This window comes from Rhamphochromis sp. 'chilingali' (genome assembly GCF_963969265.1).
Source record: "Rhamphochromis sp. 'chilingali' genome assembly, chromosome: 19".
Classification (NCBI taxonomy): domain Eukaryota; kingdom Metazoa; phylum Chordata; class Actinopteri; order Cichliformes; family Cichlidae; genus Rhamphochromis; species Rhamphochromis sp. 'chilingali'.
Window position 1 is genome coordinate 14,721,311 of NC_137946.1, and position 24,518 is coordinate 14,745,828.

A 24,518-nucleotide genomic window follows, 5' to 3' on the forward strand; every position below is an offset into this window, starting at 1 on the left:
GAACACTTCGCTGCTAGCTAGAATGAGAAATAAGGTTTATGGCTACAGTAAGCTAAAAAATTTTCTTCGTCTGGCTGCCTGTCGCTTGGTAGCATAAACTCTTTCTAACGTAATTAGACCGTTTTTTGACTCTTTTACAGACGCAGTCTTTGCATTCTAGCAAGCTGGTTAATCCTTAAATTACCAAAAGCTTTGGCATACCAGACTGAGACTAACGGGCAGCAGCGGTGATTCAGCGTGCTAGCTAGTGAGAAAAATCTTGAGAGCCTCCACATCCAGCCTAACATCCATTGATGTTAGCCTATGAGTATCGCCTTCGCATATCGCCAGCGTTGTTAATCGCCGGGTTTCTATCTACCAAGATGTACGGGATGTTGGGATGACAGGAAGATGGCAAACGGGGCTGGAAGTGAGTAACGTTAGAAAATAGCAAATGTCATGGCATGCTACCCGTTAGCGTGTGTGTGTTTGTGTGTGTCGTACTTGGATCTTATCGCTTCTAACTTCTCTTCGCTCCCTGCGTGGCAGCCTGCACGGATTATTGGTTGTCATCACGAGTTGACGGCTCTATTTACACTGGTGGTGGCTGCCGTTTGCTATCAGTTATATCAAAGACACTCTCTTTGTGTGTGCAGTTGCATGCTTAAAGTGCCGGTACTGGTGGTTAGCTCGATCATAATGGTAAAAAAAAAGAAGAAGAAAAAAGATCCAGGCCGGAGACGTCCAGCAGAACACAGTCTGTATTAAAAATATACTGCATAAAGTATATGTTATGTTTCGTCCACGTCTGCAGAACACAAGCTGCTTGTCATTGGACCAACAGAACCATGGTCAGTGAGGGAGAAGCTGTGTTTGGCCACATCTGTCATGAAGAGTGGGGACCAGAACTGGTAATGCATGCCTCTTTCAGCTGGTTTCAACGATTCTGTATTATGTGCTCAATAGTGTGAGTCATAATCTGGCACATTAGATGTTGTTAGTTACACATGTAACTAACTTTCGCTTATGATTAGGTTTTAAGATAAGATGTTGTCACTTAGGGTGGTTCTGTTAGTATTCCTGTGCCTGAGTACTTAAAAGGGTTGCTGGTCTGCTTTCCTGTTACAGTACACAGTGACATACAAATAGGATGACTTAACCATGGTTAGTCATGTCATTCTTTATCTGTTACACTGGCATACATGATGCAGCTCGGTGCTGGCTGGCTTTAATTTAGTACCAGGTTTGCATGAAGTAACAAATAAAAGAGTAATTATAAATGAAAAAAAAATAGATTTAATATAATTTTGTTCCTGAAATATAAAGATAATAAACCATTGCATAAATAGAACATTGTTTAAGTCTAATAATCTTTAGAACTGTATTTATCTTGGGATGTCTTATGCTTTTTTCATCAGGGTATCGGTCAGTCGTGCCATAAAACCATTTGCAGAACCTGGGCGACCACCTGACTGGTTCTCTCAAAAGGTATGACCAGAGCACCTTATCACAGGGTGAAAAGCAGAGAACACCCTGTACAGGTTGTCAGACTATCGCAGGGCTGCTTTCACAACATTAAAAACTTAATCCATGATCTCTGCAGTAGGTTTCACGCACTCTATTTGAGTGAAGTTGTTCTTGATACTCTTTTGGATCTTCACAGCACTGTGCCTCCAAATACTCAGAGCTCCTGGAAGCGACAGAGGCCCCAAAGTGAGCACATAAGTGACTTCAACTTCAAACATGCTTGTGTAGCTTTACCCCGTTTGATGAATGCATCTAGAGGATATGCAGCGTTACGAGCTGATGCCTTTGTTACCTTCAGGCGGAAGCGCGGCGAGAAAGGTGAGGTGGTGGAGACAGTGGAGGATGTGATAGTTCGCAGACTGACGGCTGAGAGGATCGAGGAACTAAAGAAGCTGATAAAAGAAACGCAGGAGAAGCACAGGTAACCAGCATGAACACATTATTCGTCTAAAAAAGACACACACCTCAAACTGCGTCAGTGAGATGAGCTGACATACTGCTGTTTTCATAGGAAGCTGAAGAGAGAGGCTGAACTGATTCAAGCAGGACATCTGGATTCCAAACTGAAAGAGCTATGGGAGGAAATTCTGCTGTAAGAAGCAACAAATCTATCAACCCTGTTTGTACAGTCATGCACGTCTTTTTCTCCTGCAAACCTTAAACATTGGACTCATTGGACTCTCTTTGTAACAACAAAGGAAATGATCTTTTGTTGTGCATCTGTTAGGAAGAAGAAACTGGAGGAGGAGGAAGCAGAGATGAAAAGAAAAAACACAGATGCTGCTTATCAAGGTATTTCTTTCAATTTCAGGGGTCTTTTTTGAGGAACACATCCATAAAGAATTATATTTCAGTAATTACACAGGTCATCCATAAATAATGAAAATAAAAAAACAATGAGATTATGATTATTAAACTGAGATAACTTTGTGTAGCTAAGTCAGCCTGCTAGTAATATACATGAAAAGTAACTTCTTAGATATATTTGTGCTTAGTGCCACTGAAACCAGAAGAGATTCTTCATATAACAGACATTGTGATACAAGTTACATATACTTCTGTGCAAAAGTGATGAGCCAACCCTCATTTCTATATGTTTTGCTAAGAAAATGGGAAAAAGGTGAAGTGATTTATTGAAACATGCAGCAGAGACATGGGAAAAATATGGTTTGTGCACTTCTAACAAGCTTGAAAGTCAATACTTGGAAATACCACCTTTATTCTTCATAACAGCTCCCCTGGTTAGTTCAAAAGTACAATTTTATGCCTGTGCCTCAAACTATTATCTGGTTGCCAGCTTAGCTCCGTGGGTGAGCAGGCGGCCGGCCAGCAGGCAGTGGCTATGTTTCGAATCCAACCTGTGGCCCTGTCTGTCTCCACTATCAAATAAAGGCAAATGACAAAAAAGTATATTTTATTTGGAGTTTTTTAAACTAAAGAAATGGGGATAATTTGGCTTTCATGATTTATTGGTCAGTTTTAAGTGGGTCAACAAACAAACAAAGTAAAAGTTGTCTAAAATTGGTCAGGTACTGAAAATGAGAGAAAAAGTAGGTGATGTCCAAAGAAAAACTTTGAAATTTATTAAACTGATGATATTGCTCGAGAAAACTTTTATAAATGAGAAGAAAGTCTGGATTCTTTTAAGGAAAATATGAAAAACTGAGATGTGTCTGACAATTAAACTGGGTTAAGAATGGTCGTACAGAAAGCTCATCAAGACTTGATTGGGTATTTTAGAAGTGCTGCACTCTGCAGGAACTGTTTGACCAGAAACTTTAAACTGCTGTTGGCACTAGAAAACATGGGAATAAACAAAGAAAATATCCTTTATTTCAAGGTGATCACCTGTCAAAAGAGATGTCAGCATTTTTCATACTCAGGTTGAGCCAATTGGACAGCCCGTGTAGAGAGCATTGTTTTGAAAAGAAAAGCTTTGCTTTTGTATGACTCACAAGAAAAGGCTCTCTATGCTGCCCGTCCCTCTTTCAGCCAGACAGGTGGCAAAGAACACACCCAAGCGGATACCCAGTGTCACCATGCATTCACCCTCAGGCTGTAGCTCCCCAAGCCAGGAGTTCTCCCCAGGTGACCAACTCGAGTGCTTGACACTGGATCTTACATCTACAAAAAATGTAAGTCTCTGAAGACTCAGAGTTACTTATGACAATGCCTGACATTTCACTTATCCTGCCTCGTTTTCAGACATGTAAAAGTGTTTATTAGTATTTAATAATGGTGTAATGATTCTATAAATATTTTCTGTTTCTGTCATGTTCTTTTAGGGGGAATAAGAAAAAACATAATTGGTAAATTATTTTTACCCCTGGCATTATCACTTGATCATGATTGGGTTGTAGACTACAAATAAACTTTAGTATTCTATTTTATTTTCAATTCACTCTCCACATATAAAGTCTGTAAAAATTGCAGCTTTCATCAGACTAAAATAAATCTTAAAACCGGGCACTAACAAAAATACCAAAATGAACACATGGCTAAATACTGAAGCTCTGTCTTAATCTCTAATACCATTGATTGAAGTCGTTTGCTTCCAGAGAGCTCAGATTCAATAGGCTTGAGTGACAGGCTGTTTAGGTGTCTTTGTGTTATCCTTAATTAGTTTATAACATCCTGAACATTGCAGCAGTAACAGACCCTTTGGCAGACACAGACAGGAAGTGTCAAATATGCTTAATAGAAGGAATGTAATCCACATTCAAGTACCTTTTTCCTTAACAGGAAATGTCAGAGGCCATCAGCTTAGCATTGCACCTTGTCTGTTAGTGCTAGCGCGGCTGCTCAATCAATCGTTCCAAAGCTGCAGTCCAGGCACCAACAGTGTAGCCAAAATGAACACATGGCTAGTTAGAATGCAAATTACAAAAGCTCTTTCAAGCTTCAGTAATTAGCTGTGATAGCAGCATTAATGAAATTTCAAGTTTTTGTCAAAGTTTTCAGGTCGATCCAGGTTGCTCTCCAGTGCATCCATCGGAGTATAAATGTGTGTGAATGTTAGATAGAAGCAATGATATAGAAACAATAACAAAATTATTTCAGAAAACACAACAGTTATCAGATTCAGTATTATTAAACTTTCATATTGAGCCATAGTGCAAACCACTGATGCGTAACAGACTTTGATGTGCTTCAGATTTGTGCTAAAGGTTTGTAAAATGAAGTTAAAACTGAGCGTTATCTTCTAATTAACACACACTATAAAAACTTCAGCAAGGGTTTGAGCTGTTACTGGAGAGAACATCATGCCAAAAAAACCCCAAAACAGTTTAGACTTGGGAAAAAGAATTGTTGTTGCTTCCAAAGCAGATGTATATACAAAGTTATCACAGCCTTTCCAAGTGTCGAGAACTGAAATGAGAGGGATCATCAAGAAATTCAAATAGAGCAACACAGTACCGAACAAGCCTAGCAGAGGTAGAAGCGAAAGATTTCAAAGACTAGGGAAAGAAAACTAGTCAGTGACGTGTCTAAAGACCTTAGAACAACTGCAAAAAGTTTGGAAGTTGGAAATTGTAGTCTCAAAGAATACGACCACCAGAACGCTGCATAGGAATGGACTGTGAGGCTGCAGACTAAGAAAACTTCTGCAAAAGAGACACCTTCAGGCCAGACTGAAGTATGCTAAGGGCAACCTGGAGAACCCGTTTCTTTGGTCAGATGAGATGAAAGTAGAGCTCTTTGGCCACAGAGATGTTGCTTATGTTTGGAAAAAGAAGGGAGAAGCATACAAGCCAAAGAACACCGTCTGTGTGGAGACTTCAGTGCATCTGGAGCTGAAAATCTTGTCAAGGTGGAAGGAATCATGAAGGAAGAAGGATATGTGAAGATTATGAAAGAAAACCTCCAGCAACAAAACCGAGTCTGGATCGTTGCTTTGCTTTCCAACACAACCTAAAACAATTCTTCTGAAGAACTACCTCCAGAAGACCAAAGCGAACATGCTGAACAACTGGCATGTCGAAGCCCTGTCTTGAATCCTATTGGAAATCTGTGGGGTGAACTGAAGACCAAGGTCCATGCCTGGAGAGCATCAAATCTGAAGGATCTTGAGAGATTCACCAAAGAAAATTGAGCTGAGATTGCTCAGGAGACGCATGCGAGACTAGCTGAAAACTACAACAGTTGACTGCAGGCTGTTATCTAGCAAAAAGGATACACAATTGACCGTTAGCATCAGGGAGCTAATAATTTTAACCCTGGTAGTTTCTGTTTTTATGAAATCATTTTGTTTCTGTGTTAAAGTAAAGTAATGTAATAAAACGTGGGTGTTTTATTCTTAAAAAGTCCTAAAAACTCTTTTCCAGGTGTAACAGCAATTGGGAAATACTTATTTACTAATACTAATATATTTTCATTGGTGGGCTAATAATCCTGTCGATATCTGTAGATTAGAGGGTTACCTAGGCAGCCGGATCTAGGAATGTCTGCAGGCGTCCAGCTGTCAGCTTCAAAATGATGCAAGAGGAGCAAATCATTTCCAATGTAGATGTAGTTTTAGCATCCAGGTCTTCTACAGTAATCACGACTGTAGCACCAGGTTAGCTCCTGCCAGTTAACACTGGCAAACTTGCTAAATGCGTCTTTTTCCCCCACGGACCGATTTCTCCTCATTAACCACCTAATTGACATTTGATTTGTCATTGTGACTTAATTGGCTAATTTACAAAACATTCCATCTATTTTATCATCATACTAGAATTTTAAAATCCCTTTTAAACAAAGTGTGACAAAGTGTGCTATTAAGAAAAATCGCTAAATAGTCACAAATTTAAACTATCTATTTCACCACAACACTCAGCAGATATAATGTCCTTCATTATATGTCCAGTATATACCTAGTAGATGTAATGTAATGTGTTTCTTGTGTGCCACTAATTTAGATTTGGTAAATTCGGGCTCATAATACCTAAAAAAAATAATTTTAGGTGTAACTTACCAGGAGTGCTATATGGGATGTAAGGCATAGAAAATGACTGTTTTTATTTTGGAAATGAGTCTAATACTTTTGACCGTTCCCTTCAGAGACAAAAAAGAAAACATACAGTATTAGAGAACTGATAACAACTACATCTGTAAATCCTAATAAAATGTCATGTTTCCCTCTGTCTGTCTCTAGGCTTCTGGAACAGCCAGGCTAATGACATTTGCTGAGCCTTCTGGTAATGATGACAGCCACGGGTCCCTGCTAGAGGACCCCACCCAAAAGAAGTTACTGTGTCAGAAAGCCACACCACCACCATCTCCCCTCCTGTCAGAGTTACTGAAGAAAGGCAGTATATTGGCCACAAATTCCAGATTGGTTTGTTGAAGGGCTTTAATATATATGCCAGTAATTAACTTGTACAAGACTGCAGGGCAGTCTACCTTTATATGATCACGTAAAGAATTCCTGTGCTTTAGAGCAGCGGTCCCCAACCTTTTTTGCGCCACGGACCGGTTTATCCCCGACAATATTTTCATGGACCGGCCTTTAAGGTGTCGCGGATAAATACAACAAAATAAAACTAGTACCGGTACCGACAAAAAGAAAATTTATTCATAACACACGTGAAAAGACCAAGAAAAACCGAGTAAACGATAAAAAAGATAACAAAATAACGCTGAAAACCGATTAAAAACCCTGAAAACTATACATTTCACACCTGAGCCCGGTACCAAACGACTCACGGACTGGTACCGGTCTGAGGCCCGGGGGTTGGGGACCGCTGCTTTAGAGGGTGTCTAATAATTTGGCTATCCAGTCTGTCTCCTTACAGTTCTCTGTTATCGTTTAAATTTGGATTCTGTTTAAAATCACTGTATATATAAAATTCACTTCACATATCCTGGACTTGAAGAAGAAACCATTTTGCCTTCTCTCTTTATTGGCACTGGCCTTAAAATCCATTATTGATCAGACACCACTGATGGGATAAAAAAAAACACCAGCTATGCTGCCCTGCCTGTTAATGAGTAACAGATTTATTATTAAACAGCACTGCTTCATGTTTTAGACGTGTTTGATTTGTGTATGCATCTTTATCTCAGATTGGAGATGGTGACGTGTCCACAGGTAATGTGTCAGGAGCACATGACTTGCAGCTGGCTCCACCTTGTCAGCCTCTCTCTCAGGCAGCAGGTACAGATGCTGTGTTTGATCACTGTTGATCTCTGTTAAAATGTCTTGTTACAAAAGCAAATCTTACTTTTTGGATTTCAATAAACAGAAATGTTTCACAAAGCAACAGATTACCATACCAGTAAAAAAAGCATTCAGTAGAACCCCCTTTGAGTGTCCCATAGGTCTTCTTATCTTTAGCTCATTGAACATGTTTTATAATTGTTAGTTTTACTCTTGAACTCTGAATGCATGGGTGCTATCTGGTGATGCCATTGCTGCAAATGTTTGCTAATACTCTGACCATCTGATAGCCTGAGGTGCTTTGTCAGAGCTCTGCACTTCATGTGTTAATGCATGCGTGAATACTTGCATGACAGGTGCCCCGATGTTGTCCCGTCTCCTGGAAGCAGGCCCCGCCCAGTTTTCCCCTCCATTAGGTTTTATGGTCAGTGTAGATTCTGCCTCCAGTGTTCCTCTCTCTGCCACCACTCCTGTTCCTGCTCAATCAAACATCTCAGCAAGTGCAGGTCTGTCCACTTTCTGATCCAACACCCTCACATTCTTAATATCACAAACTTTGCATTGTATACAGAGGATTTAATTGTGACCTGTTGATCAGATCTGTTCTTGGCCACCTGCTCTAAACTAGCAAAGATGTAATAATGCTATACCAAATAAGAATTTAGATTCATGGTGTCGAAATATTAAACAGATAGTAAATCAGTTGTTGCATTCATGCAGAGGTAAATGTGATGGTGCCATCTGTGGCCCCTGGATGCCAGCCTGTCTCCTCTATGGTAGAAGATAAGGTGTCAGAGCTCAGTGAGGACGATGTGACTGTGTCACTGTGTCATGAGCTGGACCTGAAGACAGTGGGGGACATCATCGCCATCATTGAAGAGAAGGTTCTAAAAGTCAACAAACCTTACTGTTTAGGTTACATTAAATAATTTATGAGACCTGTTTGGATTTTTATTTATTTATTTATTTTTTACAATATGAGCATTCATTGTATGCTTCTTTTTGTAGGCTGATGAAGCTGCTGATGCTTTGGATGCAGCTGCAGTTGAGGCTGCTCTGTCCCTTTGTGAAGAAAATGGCCACGCTCTGTCTGCTGCCTGGGATTCTGGGCCTTTCCAGCCTCATGAGCCACACAATCCCACAGTGCCCACTGGGGCTGTACAGTCTTCATCTCTTCACTGTAGCTTGGAGGAGAGGACAGAAGCTTCACTCTCTTCTTTTTGCAACAGTCAAGATAACCATCTTGCAGGATTTCCTGTGGGACTGAGGAGCATTCCTCCCTCTTCCTCATCTGGATGCAACTCAAAGATTTTGGAGCACTACCGCAGTGGAACGCCTCCACAGGCTGCAGCAGTGAGAGAGACCGGAGAGGCGGTTCACTCAAAAACCCAAATGTCATCCAGAAAATGTGAACGTGAGAAGTGGGCACAGCAAATCCCTGAAAAAATCCACGGAGGTACGAACATCCATGCTTAAGCATTTGTACTGCCTTGCCACGTAACATGCAGTTTGCGTCAGACTATGCATTTTGCAAACCTTATTATTCATTTCTACTATCTTGACAGACTCGGTATTAGAAGATAACCCAGTGACAGAAAGGCATCCAAAGGTATAGCACTGTATGAGGACAAAGCGAGCATGATGCTTGTAATTGCTGTACTAAAATTTGCAGTGTGCTCCACAGTAACCCGGCACTTTCAGTTTTGTCTGAATCTGTCTGTGCCTTTATACATTTTTGCAGGAGACGAAGAGGGAGGACGCAATAACTATTGGGGGAGGAGAGAAGGCCTCGGGGACTAACCTGCAAAACAAAGTTAATGGGCCAGAGGTGTGTGGAGAAGAAGTGGGAGATGGGGTGGAAGAATTCCTATCAGAGCCAGACGGCGAAACTGAGCTAGAACCGGCAGCCAGTGAGAGTGAGGATGGATACAGCCTCCATACGGCTTCCTCTTCACTGCAGCTCCACACAACTGCAGACTCCATCCCCAGCAGCCCAGCTTCTTCGCAGTTGTAAGTGAAATGCATTTATACTCTAGATCAGGGGTCTCAAACTTAAATGAGCTGTGGGCCACTGCTGGCACTATCATCTCATTGGAGGACCACTTTAGTGTTCAAGGAGTACAAAACAAACAAACAAGAAAACACCCACAAATATTTCTGAAAATGTGGTGTTTTGTTTGTTTTTTAAAATGTCAAATATTGTATAACAAGAAAAAACTGCAAATGCGAATGATTTTTTTTCTCACTGAAGCCTTTCATTGAACTACCAAATAAACAGATTGGTACTCTCTTTCTGACCAGACACGTGGCAACACTTCTGCTATAACTTTGTTTGTATTTAACAAAATAAAAATGCAGACATAAGTGTACACATCAGTCAATATACAGGCTGCAAATAGGGGTGACGAGTTTGAGACGCCTGCTCTAGATGGTGCTGATGATGTAAGAATACTGAGTTTGCAGCAGATTAGTTTCTGCATTCATACAACTTCCTTTTTTGACCTTCAACATGCAGTTCTGTGTGCAGTGAGGATCTGGAAGCTCTACAGGCTCACAAAATCTGGAAGAAAGCCATTATGCTTGTGTGGCGAGCAGCAGCCAATCACAGGTCAGAATCTGATTCATAACTTTAACACTAAATGCACAGTCTCCGATATTTTTCTGTAACGCGTCGTGTAAACCTGTTGTAGGTATGCAAATGTCTTCCTTCAGCCAGTAACAGAAGAAATTGCGCCTGGATACCACAGTATTGTGCACAGGTAAGCAAAGAATATTTTTGTATCACTTTACTGGAGCTTTAGAGGAAAAACATCTCAGACAGAACTGTCTTCGCTTCTTGTTCTCCAGGCCCATGGACCTGGCAACCATAAAGAAGAACATCGAGAACGGTCTGATACGGACCACCGCCGAGTTCCAGAGGGACATCATGCTGATGTTTCAGAATGCAGTCATGTACAACAGCCTGGACCACGACGTGTACCACATGGCTCTGGAGATGCAGCGTGACGTGCTGGAGCAGATCCAACAGTTTCTAGCTACCCAGCTCATCATGGAGACGTCAGAATCTGGTATCAGCGCCAAGAGCCTGAGAGGCCGTGAGAGCACGCGCAAACAGGACTCTACTGACAAGGTGCTTCACTAGAGTTTTGACAAAAGCAGAGTACAGAAGAAGAGAAAAGGGTGAGACAACAAAGGTAGAAGAAAGTGATGCCAAACTATTTGATGGCCATTTTCCAAAGCATGACGTTTAATTTTAAATCAGTTATTCTCAGGTAGCCATTGGCTTCGTATGCTATGAAAATCAGGTTGTTCTCCTTCAAACATTCGTTTCGGTGTCTCACTATGGGCGACGCTCTCTCAGCATGTCATTACTCCAGCCAGCATTGGCCACCCTCCTCCCTATCCAGTCTTTTAAGTGATGACGTGATGAACCCTGCGTCCAGGCCCAAACTACTCTGCATTTAATAAGGCTGCAGTATTTTTAACATGTTTTAATGCTTTGTATCTTGTTCTATTTAATCTCAACAAGCCCCTAAAAACAGTCAGTGATCACTGTTGGCCTCTCTCGGTTTTTATTACCACTAATCATTTTAAAGCTCAGTTTTTAAAACTTTACATGTAACTACAGCTCAGCCCATGCAGTAGTATTTTAATGACTAACCTTGTATTGTGGATGGATTATCTCAGTTTTTCTCCTGACTGAAGTTTGGTCCGTTTACAGGATCCTGCTATGCAACTGCATTTGCCCCTAACCTTCAAGAACCCTCATGTTAACTTTTATCGAATGGAAAAAAGTCACCAGCTATGCTGCCCTGCCTGTTAATGAGTAACAATAACATCCTCCAGCTTCTCTGTTTATATTATGCTAACATAGCTGTGTCGCTAGCGATCACGCAGCACATCATTATATACCAGCTAGCCAAACTTTGGTAACCCTACAAACATCACTGCTGTTTACTTTCCTGTCTTCATTTATGTCAGAAGTGATAGCAGAGCTGTACATCTTAATTTGTTTCAGAAATCCCTCAGTCAGAACATGGTATGTTATATTTAGATGGAAACTAGTGAGCTAACTTCCTGCTAACCTCTAACTCCGTTAAATTTAATAAATTCTGTTTTCATGGATGACTGGATGTTAAACTTAATTGTTACACCTGGTAGAGTATCCATACTAATCATTTTATTACAGATGAATGAATTTAGACAGTTTTTCAACTCTCAGTAATGCTGGAGTGATCATTTGACTTAGAGACCTGCAGCGGAGTTTGGTCCCAGGCACGGCTAATGACGTCAGACCTAAAGACCGGGTAAAAGGGTGTGACACAGCGTCACCCGTCATTCAATTTCCTCTTCTCGCTTCTTCAGAATTTTCCCCTGCGGTTGCAAAATCTCAGGCTCAGATACACATGACGCTTCTGTGGTGTGCCCCGGGCTGCAACACGCCCAAGCGGCTATTTCCACACCAGGTTCATGTGAACACTGTGCTCGCTTTACTCTGAAAAGCCTTCGTCAATTCTAGCCTGCCAGGCTAGCCTGTCGAAGAAGGACCCAATGTTGTCTCCAATTGGCGCACTGATGGAGCACACTGAGTCAGCCACACCAGGCGCCAGCTGGGGCGACGAGATGGATATCATCCTCCCGCTGGTGGACGATGCCTAGGTCAGCTGCGAAGCTATGTTGTCTGATTCCCTTGAGGCTAATGACGAGCTACTCAGCAAATCCTCTGAGGGACCGTTGGAACGTCTCGTCTCGGGTGAGGATGACGACGTTTTCTTTGCCCCCTCTGGTCGGAATTCTGTGACTCAAGGGATCGATTGTGATAACACCGGCACACAGTCCCGTGTCATGGAGCTATTTGATGTTGCAAAACGGGCAGCTGGAAAGCTGGCAGTCCCATGGCCCAACGTGACAACGGAGACCTCCACCTCACGATACGAGGGTAAAGGGCTCCCCAGAGCAAAGCGCACTACTAAGCAGGTACTGCCGCTTTTCCCCGAATGCGTGGACGAGGTCACACGCTGCTGGGCAAAGCCATTTTCGTCACCCAACCCCGTGCAGGGAGCGGCGGCATATGACTGCGCTGGAATGAAGGAGAAGGGCATCTACCAAATCCTCACAGTGGAGAATCTAGTGACTTCTCATCTCCACCCAAACCAGAAACTTTCCATGTCATCTGGTCCGTCCCTGCCCTTCAAGGCCAAACGCCTGCAGTCCTCCCTGGCTGACAAAGCGTATAAATCAGTTGCCACCACTGTGAGGGCATTGAACGCCTCATCGCTCCTGCTAGCCTACTCGACGGAGCTCCAGGACCAGGCTGCTGCGAAGCCCGATGCTAGCGAGCTGTGGGAAGAGCTGGGCATCGTTACGGACCAGTGTCTCCACCTCACTAGAGCAGCAGTACAAGCGGCGGGCAGAGCTCTCAGCATCATCATCCTGCAGGAGAGGGCAAGATGGCTGAACTTGGCGGGGCTTTTGGACAGAGAAAAATGTGACATTCTGGATGAAAGCATCGACCCCGCTGGCCTTTTCGGGACTGCCGTTGCCACCATACAAAGACGGTGCGAGGAGAAAAAGAAAGAGGGAGAGACCCTGCAGCTGTGTCTCACTAGGAAGACCCAGGCTGTGCCCCCGTCTCCACCCAGTTGCCGGAAGTTTGCTCAGAGCCCCAGCCGTCCACCCGGCGTGCCGACGTTTAAAATCCCTCGCCACCCAGCCCCGCAGGTCGCGGTCCAGGGTCCCCTAGGATCGCAGAACCCTAAGACCCACTGCTCAGGGTGCCCCACCACCAGCCAAGCAGTCGGACCGCAAGAAGAAGGACTGTCTTTTTTTTTTTCTTTTCCTTTTTTTGTGTCCCATTTGGATCTTTAGCCATCAGAATTGTTGTCTTAAGGCCAAGAAAGATGCCAAGCGGATTTATTTTACCAAGTGGATCATCATGGCCTTGCCATATTGGTCCATTTGATTTACCTTTATTACAATTATGAATTTATTTTATTTTCGGTTGCTACAAATGGGACAGACATGGCTGGGGGATAGGACAGGGAGAAAGAATGAAAGAAAGAGAGGGAGAGAAAGAAAAACAGAGGGGAGAAGAGACGGTGAGAAAGGGGGAAAGAAAGAAAGAAAAACAAACAAAACACCTGGATCACCTGTATGGAGAAAAAAAAACAGAAGAGAAAGCAAACAAAAAAAAGAGCAACATAATAAATACAGCACCATCACAATAAACTAGCTAGCAGTAGATAACAGTAGATACTGAATATTAAACGATATTGTGCAGCACGCAAGATAGACAGCGCACAATGTGCTTTGAGGCAGCAGCCAAGAAGGGTGTAGTCCGCGTCTGTGAACACCCGTGTGCACACCTGTGTGGATCAGCATGCTTGTATTCCAAAGGTTTCTCCATGTAACGATCTGCTAGGGAGTGTGCGGAGCCATAGCCCCGTCCACCAGGGTATAAAGCAGGTATGGAGGAGATCCAGGCCCCAGATATCCAGAGGCCCCAGAGTACAAGGACCCGAGGAGGACCACCAAAAGGGGGGGAACCGTACCACCCTCCTGGGAAGAGCTGAGTAGAGCCCCAAACGAGAGGTCACCCAGCAGCTATGGAGCAGAGGCCAGAGGGGGTTGGCCCCGCCAATCGGCCACCAGGAGTGAGCCAGTACATACATGAGCGCCCAGCCCCAGACGACAAGGACCACCAACACACCAACGTCTGAGGGCATCAGCCACCGGCAGGGAGTGTGGTGAGGGGAGATGTAACCCTTCTCTCTGGGGTGGAGGCAAGTTGACCACCTCCTTATCTGCAGTAGCAGGGAGGCCCCGCATCCGAGACCCCAATCTGACGGCCAGCACCTCCTCCCAGCCCCCCAGTCCTGACGGCTAACAGAACCGGGGTGAGTGAAGACCTCAAACCTCCCTACGCCCGCTCATATGTAGTGTCGCTATGTGCTGTTCTAAAGTGCATTTAAAACTCGGGAGAGCCCTCGGGTATTTGTGAAATGCACAGAGGCAGTCATAGCCCCACTGAAGAGGCGGGGCATCCGCATAGCAACATACATAGACGATTGGCTGCTGCTATCAGAGTCAGAAATAATGGGAAGAGAGCACACCAGGTTGACAGTGGATCACCTGATGGCTCTGGGTTTCACCATAAACTATGAAAAGAGTGTCCTGCAGCCAGCTCAGGCCATCTCTTTCATAGGAATAGCTCTAAACTCCACCTCGCACAGAGCGTGTCTCTCGGTGATTACAGTCAAAAAAATGCTATGACATGCCGGCATTTTTCAGGTGGGAAGATATCTCCCATTCAGAAGATGCCTGCAGATGCTGGGATTAATGGTGTCTTCACTGGCAGTCATTCCAGTAGGCAGACTGCATATAAGGGAGTTTGAGCAATGGGTTGCATCACGGAGACTGAATCGAAAGCACCATACCCACCACCATATCAGAGTGACAGCAGATTGCGCTGCAGCACTCCACTGTTGGAGAAATCCCACATTTCTCACTTTGGGGGTGTCACTGGGGCTTTCACAGCCAGAAAGGTGGTGACCACGGACGCGAGTCTCACGGGCTAGTGTGCCACTCATGAGGGCAGAGCAGTGAGCGGCAACTGGGACTCACGACAAAGGGGTGTTCACATAAACTGGCCACAATTGCTAGCAGCATTTCTAGCACTGAGACACTTCCTTCCACTGTTAAGAAATCACCATGTTCTGATCAGAACAGACAACACCACTGTTGTGGCGTACATTGACAGAGGGCGGGTTACAGTCCCGTCCTTTGCACATGCTTGCTCGCAAACTGATCATGTGTAGCAGCATCAATCTGTTGTCACTGAGAGCTGCTCACATTCCAGGAGCTCCGAACTTGGGAGCAGATTTAATGTCCAGGGGAAACCTGCAGTACGGGGACTGGACCCTGCACCCACAGGTGGTGACCCATATCTGGACCCGCTTTGGCCAGTCACAGGTCGACCTGTTTTCCTCGAGGGAGAACGCTCAGTGTCCACTGTATTTCTCCCTGAGGGACCAGGAGGCTGCGCTAGGGGTAGATGCATTAGCTCACAATTGGCCACATGTTCTGCTTTATGCGTTCCCTCCGTTGGCCTTAATTTCTCCCACTCTTAACCAGAGTGAGAGAGAGGGGGCTAACAATAATATTGATCGCCCCAAGGTGGACGATGGTCCCATTGGTTAGCGGAGATTATGCCCCTCTTGTGGAGCGAACCTTGGCCTCTCCTCTGTGACGAGACCTAGTCTCCCAGGCCAGGGGGGAGATTTTTTTTCACCCTCACCCTGTGGGCTTGGCCTGTGAGAGGTTGAATTTGAGTATGGGAGGACTCACCCAGGGTGTTATAGCCACTATTCAGAATGCTAGAGCCCCCTCCACAAGATCATTGTATGAGAACAAGTGGAGATTATTTGAGGAGTGGTGTGGAAAGTCTCACACTCTCTATTTTCAGTGCTCTGTGACAACAATTCTCTCCTTTCTCCAGGAACTGTTAGATAAAGGAAAGGCCTTTTCCACAATTAAAGTATATCTAGCAGCCATTTCAGCCTGCCATGTGGGCTTCGTGGATGGCCCAGTGAGCCATCACCCGCTAGTCCGCTGTTTTATGACAGGGGCACAACGACTCCACCCGGTTTCTAAACCTCTCGTCCCCACATGGGATTTATCCCTGATGCTGGGGGCAGTTTCACAGCCACCATTTGAGACCACTAAGCCAGGTGGAAATAAAAATCCTGTCTTTGAAGACTGCATTGCTCCTGGCTCTCGCATCTGCAAAGCATATCAGCTATATTCATGCACTGTCAATACACAAACAGTGCACCCGATTCACGCGGGATAACTCTAGAGTCACGCTCAGGCCAAATCCGGCCTTTGTGCCCCAAAATCCTTATCTCCAATGCACCCCATTGGAGCTGGAAGCTTTTTGCCCTCCTCCTTTCTCCTCCCCTGAACAGGAGTGCCTAGATGCTGAGGCAATCCAATTGGCTTACTCCAGCACAGCAACCTCTTGGGCCCTTTTTAGGAGTGTCTCTATAGAGGAGATATGTGCAGCGAGCTGGGCTTCACCTTTGACGTTTGACTGTGTTAAGTGTGGGCTAGAGATGACCCCACGAGACCTCCTAAGTTGGCAGTCAGTCGTTCAGATGGGCTTATCTGGCAATATGGGAGTCTGCATATCTTTGATAACATGAGTGAGGTGTCTCACCAGATACCCCTCCTTGCACGAAGCGAGGAAGAGGTGAGCTTATCTTACCTCACTCATGTTATCAGAGAACAGAGGTTACGGAATAGAGTAACCTCAAGTTATTGTCTGAAGCCTTCATGTACTTATAGTTTATCCAAAGCATTCAATGAGTGTTTAATAAGAAAGCAGACTGCTCGATATTAGGTCTAATGAATTGAAGCTACTGTTCAATCAGCTTTAGTTTGATTTATAAAAGATGTTTCTGTGACAAAAAGCACTGCATAAAGAACTGCTAACCTAATAATGATTTTATAACACTTATGCTACAGACCATACTATATAAAATACATATTTTTTCATTTTTAACATTGACTTTCAATGTTACTTACACCCAAAGTATTTGGTGAAAAAAAGTATTTTTCCTCCCGGTCATCTAGTCTGGCAGAATGTCTTTTTCTGTTTCTTTAGATATTCTGATTACAGATAACCCATTTGAAGATAGGAAAGTTTAAAGAGTTAAATAATGATGGGTCATAGCATACTGATGTTAATGGGAACCTCTAAATCACTGAAAGGTAGGAGATGACTGAAATGTCCTGCAGTACCTTGAAAAGTGGCTTGACAACAGTATTCTGTATATCTGTAGCTTACATGATATAAAGATCCTGAGCTAAACATGTGGCATCGTCCTGTAATGTAATGGCAGGGCAGCAACAAAACATAGTAAATGTAGTACTAGTGTTATAGCAGTTAATGTGTGTTTTTAAAGCTTGTCTCCAGTTTTCCTCTAGCTGAATGTACTGTGTTGTCTCTCTCTTTGTATTATTTTGCTCCTGTTTGAGATTTTCAGCACACTACTGAGTTGCAGCTCTTATCTGTCATGTTCCTCTTACAGGACACTGTGTCCATGTCTTCTCCTGCCTTCCTTCTTTCTCTTTTTGTAAGTACCCTCTTTACTACCTTTAAAACTGCAGTTACATATATTCAAACAAAGAAGACAAACAAACAAAGAAGGTTTTATTAAAATACTTCATTTAGTCTCTTAAAGCTCAGACTAAACGTTTTTTCCCCCACTTCCACTGCAGGATGGAGGCACCAGAGGGCGCCGTAGTGCCATAGAAGCTGACCTCAAAATGAAGAAATGAAACCATCAGTATGATATTGTATCAGTATGGTGTCCCTGAGATAAAGTGAAAAGACTGATCTCATTGTCTCTCAGTTGCACAGATTGTGGCTCTGCGTATGGTGCAGTGTAACCTTTGCTTGCACTCTAGATTAAAAGGATAGACTGCAGTGTGGAGATGCTAATTTGTTCTGAGACAGCCATACAGTCGTGGATTACATAAAGTATAATCCCAGATTAGAGTGGGAGCATTCTGAAAGACCATGTCAGACCTTTCATGGATATAGCTGCACATCACTCAGACGTAACCTGCTCTGAAGTTCATGGGGATGTAGAGAGGTTTTAAAAAATGCTCCTATTATACAGTTGGGCTGAATATTGAATTAACTGGGCTTGAAGTTGATCCCCAGATTAGCGTCCAGAAGGCCAAAAGTCTGGCCAGAGGGGCAAGTTGATTTCAAACAGAAGCGTTTTCACTGCAGGTGTAAAACAGATTTTAAAGATCTAATTTTAAGACTTTGATATCCTTTTACTGTAATGTTTGTGTTGGATTTATTTTATCAATGTGACACTTTGGTGAAACAGTACCTACATGCTTATTCTACTACATACTCAGTGCTTTTGATTAAGTGTTACATTTCTAAACTGTTGTTTACTTTAAAGTCTGTAAAAAAAAAAAAAAAAAAAGCTGTTACGTTATACTTGAATTTGCACAAAACGTTTCCACTGTGCCAATCCAAAACCGATCACAGCGGTCACTGTTCGAGCCAATCACAAACTCTCATGCAAGCTACGTGCGCACAAATCAGTGAGAACAGTTGGCTTTTTTTTTTTTTTTTTTTGTCAGTGTGAAATTCCCCTTTTTTGTTGCGAGGCTAATGTTTCATGCACCGTAATTGATTTTGGAAGCTTTTAGTATTTTTCAGGACTGGCTTTAAGGAACACTAATACTAAACCCTGTGTGCACACCAACGAAGATGCAGCGTTTTTCACAGCGTTCCCACTTGCTTTTCTTCAATCATGTTCAATATTAATGACCCAATGAATAAAGCTTGTAACTTTTATAGAACCCGAGCCAAGATATTTCCAGGTTAAGTAGCTCATGATGCCTCTCTGTCCTCGCTCTTCCCTGTAAATATGCAAAAGCAAACAAATGTTTGTTTTTCATGTAATTCAAAGTACGAGACGTTCTCAGTTTGTACATTTGGTCTGCTTAACAAACAAGTTGTCTTAGATAAGTGTTTACAGTGCTTTGAGAAGATTTTAAGACTCCACACTTTTTTTTTTAATTTTCAAGATTAAAAAAAACAAAAACCCATCAATATACAATAAATTTCCCATAACCAAGTAAAAAGCATGCCAGATTTTTTTCCCCCCCAAAATTTGTCTAAAAGTAAATCACAAGTATTTGATTTTCAAAAGCCTTTAGATCTTTTACTCAGTGCTCTGCAGAAGTTTTGTTGATAGCTTTAAAAGCTTTTTATCTGTTTGGCTAAGTCTACAGACTTTGCACACCTGGATAAAGGCAGGTTATTCCATTTTTCCAGGCAAATCCTTTCAGGCTTTATCAGATTGGATAACTGCCATCTCTAGCTCTCTCTACCAGTGTCATGAGCGTCACATCTGGGTTCTGGCTCAGCCGCTCAAGGACAGTCAGTGGACTGAAGCCACTCTGGCTTTCCCATCTGTGAAGATTACGTCTGAAACTGTTGACCATTGGGCGCTCGGTCACGACCTGGATGAAGGCCCTTCTTGCTGGGCTTCTCTGTTTGGCTGTGGGGCGAACTCCAGGAAGAATCTTAGAGTTTCTACAATTTTTCTATTTCACAAGCGACAGCTCGAGAAACAGTTCTACACTTTTGTCACTATTTAAGCCTCGCCACAATTTTATCTAAAAACTATAGAGTTCTTTGAATCCACTGGCTTGGTTTTTAATCCTGACATGGAGTGAACTGTGGGACCTTTTACTGTTCATGCTTCTGTATAAGGGTTAGAGTGAAGAATGATGGAGGAAAAATACAGCAATTCAAAGTTAAATTACAATGAAATAATTTGAAAAAAGTGAAAACATCTGAAGACTTTGAGTCCAGTTTGAACAATTTGCATCACGGCTACAACGCAAATTAGGTTCAGATCCAGTAAACAGTGAAGCTGAAGCTCACCGTTTGATATTTTTTGTGTGATATAGTTTTTAAATCCATGATTATTTGCTAGAAATTAAGAGCTGGTTCTTAAATGGCAGCTTAACCTGAGCTTGAGGTAAATTTAGGATGCGTTATTCCCCTCTATCATTTTCTAGTTTAACAAGGTGACCAAACTAATGATGCATTCAAAGAGCCACCGTGAAAAAGAAACCAGACAGAAACCAAGAAGATTTTCTGATTATTCTTTAATTTTGTGGTATTTTTGGCTGAAAGCTTAACTTTGCAGTTCTAACTCAAGGGGTATGTCCGCACTGATTAATACCAAACCCTGACTCGTGTGTATCACAGTAAATATAATGTCATTTACATGTTTGTGACTTCCAGTGTGGAGCAGAATATATTCTGACAGTTTACATTTATAATTTCAGCAGTTATGAAGATGTATTAGCCAAAAATAATAATGTGGAACTAATTAAAAAAAAAAAAAAAAAAAAAATCACAAAGATGCATGCAACAGTAACAATATGGAGTCACTATGAACTTAAAAAGTGCTTGAGGTGAACCTGAATATCTCACAAGTATGACAACAGCTAAGGCAGTCTGGCAGTCCTAGTGCGCAGCAACAAGTATCAATGTCTGGATAGGGTTTGTGTGAGCTGAGCTTTTTCATTTTAATTATATATATATATATATATATTTATATATATATATATATAAATAAAGGGCTCCATAAGTTACAATCCCCTTAGTGATGACGTGATTTGACCAGACCGTGGCAAGTAAAAGTCCCAATTTTGGTTTCTGTCTGGATGAAATGATCATACCCACAAGTTAGTTGTGGAAAACAAAGTCTCCAAGGAGTTTAACAGTCTCCGTTATTTACAAAATGACACCGGGAGGCAGCAGTGCATCGGAGGACTACGACTGCTAGCACAAAGAGACATGCTTGCTTCTTTGAAAAACTCCCAGCCACTACTGACTGAAGTTACCACTATCGGATTAGGCTGTCTAATCATAGCCATTCAATTCTTATATATGAAGTTTTTCGAAACATTTTCTTTTTTTTTTACGTTTATTTTTAAATTATCATTATTGTTATAAAAGATCAGAAGAAATTACGGGTATTGGATTTATAAAATATCTAGATTTGAGCTGAAAACCCATTTTTCTGGAAGCATCTGAGCTTGCAGTTATGAAAGCAAACAAAAAACTGTATTGCAAGCCATTTAAACTCCATAAAACCGTACAAACTGCTTATAGTGAAGGTTCCCCATATACAGCAAGAAACACTGAACTGCCTTTTCTTTCGGCTGAAATGCCATTTCTAAATGACCAACACAATAAACACCTATGCAAGCGCTGACGCAGGGAGCCTGAAGCTCTGCTGTAGGAAGCAGCTCCTTTTTTTGGCAGCACAAACAGAAAACAGCATATTCTGTAAAATATTACTGTGCCTCCTATTGCTCGAGGTCCAAATGAGTGATTTGTCTATGTTTCAATCATAAATAAAATGTTGCAGACTAAAAATAAAAGACTACAGTACACTGTACTTCATTTCTAACAGGAAAGAAAAATGGATGTTTCTTCTATCATCCACTAAATAAATACACCTAAAATTTGAGCAAGGACACAGAAACATCCAAAATAAATACAGGTGAACTACAAAACCCAACCAGATAAAACATGTATGTGTGAACATACAACTGCCTTTGTAACCCCAAAGGGAGCCCCCTTATGTCATGCCATTTCTATAAGAAAGTTTAAAGGCTCTGAGACGTCGTTCACGCTTCCACAGTGACTGCGCACCTGTCACCGCTACCACCACAGCTAGGGCCGGCAGCTAACATGCAACTTCACTTTCTACCATCGACACGAGGAGAGAAGGCACATCGTTCCCAGCGGCATAATCTCCCACTGGCTGTGCTGTACCCAAAGAGATTTCTTCACAAAGTGGCCAGATTGGATAAATTACACACTTAGGTAAAATACATTATTGTAAAGTCTGTAAAGAAACACTTTCTCCTCTCCGACAGTCCTTATTTTCCTCTCTGACGCCCAACCAATCGATGCAGTTTCTCACAGTTTTCCAGCCTCATTGTCTCCGCCTTCTGCTTTAAGCGGTCGTCTCGGTACAGCTGTCCGAGGTTTGCCAAGTCTGATTCTGCAAAGGAAACAGAATGACAAATATGAAGTTGCAGCAGACTGATAATGTAGCTTACCATAAACAGAGAAATAGATGGACACAGTTGGTTTTATCCTGCAGTCAGAAACATTACTAAAGATTGAGAGCAGGACCCAAAAAACCCCCAAAAACTGCAGTTCCTCAAATGGTCACTTGAGGCTGGCTACAAAAACTTTCTTTATAACAACTGTAAAGGAGATTCATTTCTATACCACCTGCTAAAGGCTTTCAGTTATGAATGTTGAGGGGTGTGGCTGCTTTAGTGACAGGGAAGTACAGGCACAAGCATCTAAGTATGACTGATCAGCATCACCTAAGCTAATCTGATTCACTGCCCTGAACCCTCTTGACCATGTTTTTGCTGTTGGATCATTTTAATAGTCATCTGACAAAATAAACAACAACAACAAAAAACAAACAAACAAAAAACATGGATTTGAATGTGGTTAAGCCTGCTCTTAGTTTTTGTCTCTGTGAAATGTATCTTACATGTCAGCACTAATTAGCAGGACCCGATGTCTCTGCGAGGCATCCGTGCCGTCTATAGATGCACCAAGCTAGCTAGCATTAGCTACGTCAATCTTTTATCTACAGCATGGGAGTGTGGCTGAAACTCTGGGAAGCAGGTACAATCCTCTACCAGTAAAAATCTCTGCAGCTGTTGAATCATCACAGATATGGAAATTTAGTCCCATTTTCAATTTGATTTATATAGTTTTAAATCACAACAACAGTTGCCTCAAGGCGCTTTTATATTGTAAGTTAAGACCCTACAATAATAGAGAAATAAATAAATAAATAATTTAGCTCTGTAGCCTTAAGAAAACCACTTATCCCCAATCAATGGACTCCCCCCCCCCCCATTTCCTGATGGCACAGGTATACTCCAAAATGGTAATACTAATGTTAGGCTCAAGGTTTGAAAGCATGGCTCAAGAAAGCCCACAAAGTTGTCTGACTCTACCATCATCAATCCAAGATTTTGGGGGGGGGGGGAAATGAATGCAACTCTGGATGGAAATAAATGTCTTAACACTGTAAAAGCTTATCGAAATTTATGCCACAGCAAATGTGGGCCATCACCAAAGCTAAAGGCAGTCTAATTAAATATTAAATATTTAAATATAAATATTTAATTAAATGTTAAATTAAATATTAAAATATAAATTTTTTTTTTGGCCCAGCAGTTTATACTCCCCATCCAAACAAAGAACCTGCTTGCTTACTTTGCTGTTTTTCTTTCCAGCAGCTGCTCTGCAGGTGTTCAATATAGTCGTTCTCAATGGTTTTCTCGAGCTCCTCCAGTGCAGCGCCACGGTATTCCTTCTCAAAACCCTTGTCTACATAGTATGGTACACCCATGTGCTGCGTTTCCCTGGACACCACTAGCCCCATGGCTCTGAAACCAAAACCAAACCAAATTAATTCAGTGGATTTACAGCGTCAAGCATGTCAGAACCCTTAGGATGGCTAAAAATCACAGTAGTGAGACCCATATGTTGTCGAACAGACTCACGGCTTATAGAAGAGACTGTAGGGTGGGTTAGTGGCCATCATCTGAGTAAACACTGATATGAGGATTAGCACCAACACGGGGAGAAGCTGCAGAAGAGCTGTGAAGGTGTTCTGTGGGAAGATAGAAATCAGTGCAGTTTACAAAGCATGCAATACTGTATGTAGGCTGCAATGATTACGCCGCACTCATGCCAGCGTGGTATTTCTACGTCTTTGGAATATGAGCAGAAACAATCACTTAAGGGATACAGTCATGTTAAAAAGGAATTCCAGAACCTTTCAGTGCTTTTCTGTAGACTCATGATCAAAGAATTAAAGACGACAACAACATAATATTGAGGCTGTTTAACAGGGATTTCTCCTCATGCTTAGTGAGTCACTGACCTGACTCTGATTTTCCTCCACCACCTCCTCGCGCCTTTCATGAGCACGTCGACGACGAGGCTGATAAAACTGAGAGTAGGAGGCTCCCTGGTTGGTGTACACGTGGATATTTCCTGCAGAGAAACACAGTGCTATGGAATCTGCACTTAAACATAAAAAAAGCATGTAATATACCTAAAATATAGCGGTCAAAATGAACCATAAATACTAATACTGCTGCTCACTGCGTTTTCATTTGTTGGAAGCTCTATTGGAAATATTTAAATTGCAAATTTATTACAAATTGCCCACTAAAAGCCACCTGGAATAGTGACCTTTTCAGTTAC

General features: G+C 42.4%; 2 protein-coding genes across 4 annotated transcripts in view; one reads left to right on the forward strand and one right to left on the reverse strand.

The window, feature by feature from the left end:
* brd8a (bromodomain containing 8a) lies at window positions 1-20,614 on the forward strand. Of its 3 annotated transcripts, none has more exons than XR_013969816.1 (20): window positions 1-409; window positions 794-890; window positions 1,398-1,467; window positions 1,643-1,692; window positions 1,805-1,927; window positions 2,018-2,098; window positions 2,234-2,298; window positions 3,499-3,641; window positions 6,644-6,826; window positions 7,555-7,645; window positions 8,005-8,154; window positions 8,369-8,532; window positions 8,657-9,104; window positions 9,214-9,257; window positions 9,390-9,658; window positions 10,164-10,256; window positions 10,339-10,407; window positions 10,496-10,828; window positions 17,740-17,784; window positions 17,930-20,614. XR_013969816.1 is itself a non-coding variant. In XM_080866210.1 (20 exons), the coding sequence occupies exons 1-20, from the start codon at window positions 391-393 to the stop codon at window positions 17,987-17,989; spliced, it is 2,547 nt and encodes an 848-aa protein (XP_080722336.1). In that variant the 5' UTR covers window positions 1-390; the 3' UTR covers window positions 17,990-20,614. The 3 variants fall into 3 exon arrangements, 1 of the variants encoding a protein (XP_080722336.1); XR_013969817.1 differs by having other exon boundaries at window positions 10,496-14,544; window positions 17,930-17,988; XM_080866210.1 differs by having other exon boundaries at window positions 10,496-10,778.
* The window catches only part of dnajc18 (DnaJ (Hsp40) homolog, subfamily C, member 18), a 12,150-nt gene continuing 5,561 nt past the window's right edge, over window positions 17,930-24,518 (reverse strand). The window contains exons 5-8 of the mRNA XM_080866216.1: window positions 24,193-24,305; window positions 23,810-23,919; window positions 23,520-23,692; window positions 17,930-22,272 (exon numbers count right to left, since the gene is read on the reverse strand). Coding sequence (XP_080722342.1) covers window positions 22,148-22,272; window positions 23,520-23,692; window positions 23,810-23,919; window positions 24,193-24,305 — 521 coding nt within the window. The 3' untranslated portion in view covers window positions 17,930-22,147. The remainder of the gene's footprint in view (window positions 22,273-23,519; window positions 23,693-23,809; window positions 23,920-24,192; window positions 24,306-24,518) is intronic.

Excerpts from the sequence above, each read along its gene's own strand:
- brd8a (XM_080866210.1), top strand. Across the intron at positions 10,408-10,495 it reads TACCACAGTATTGTGCACAG|GCCCATGGACCTGGCAACCA; the intron begins GTAAGCAAAGAA and ends CTTGTTCTCCAG. Across the intron at positions 10,779-17,739 it reads AACAGGACTCTACTGACAAG|GACACTGTGTCCATGTCTTC; the intron begins GTGCTTCACTAG and ends TTCCTCTTACAG.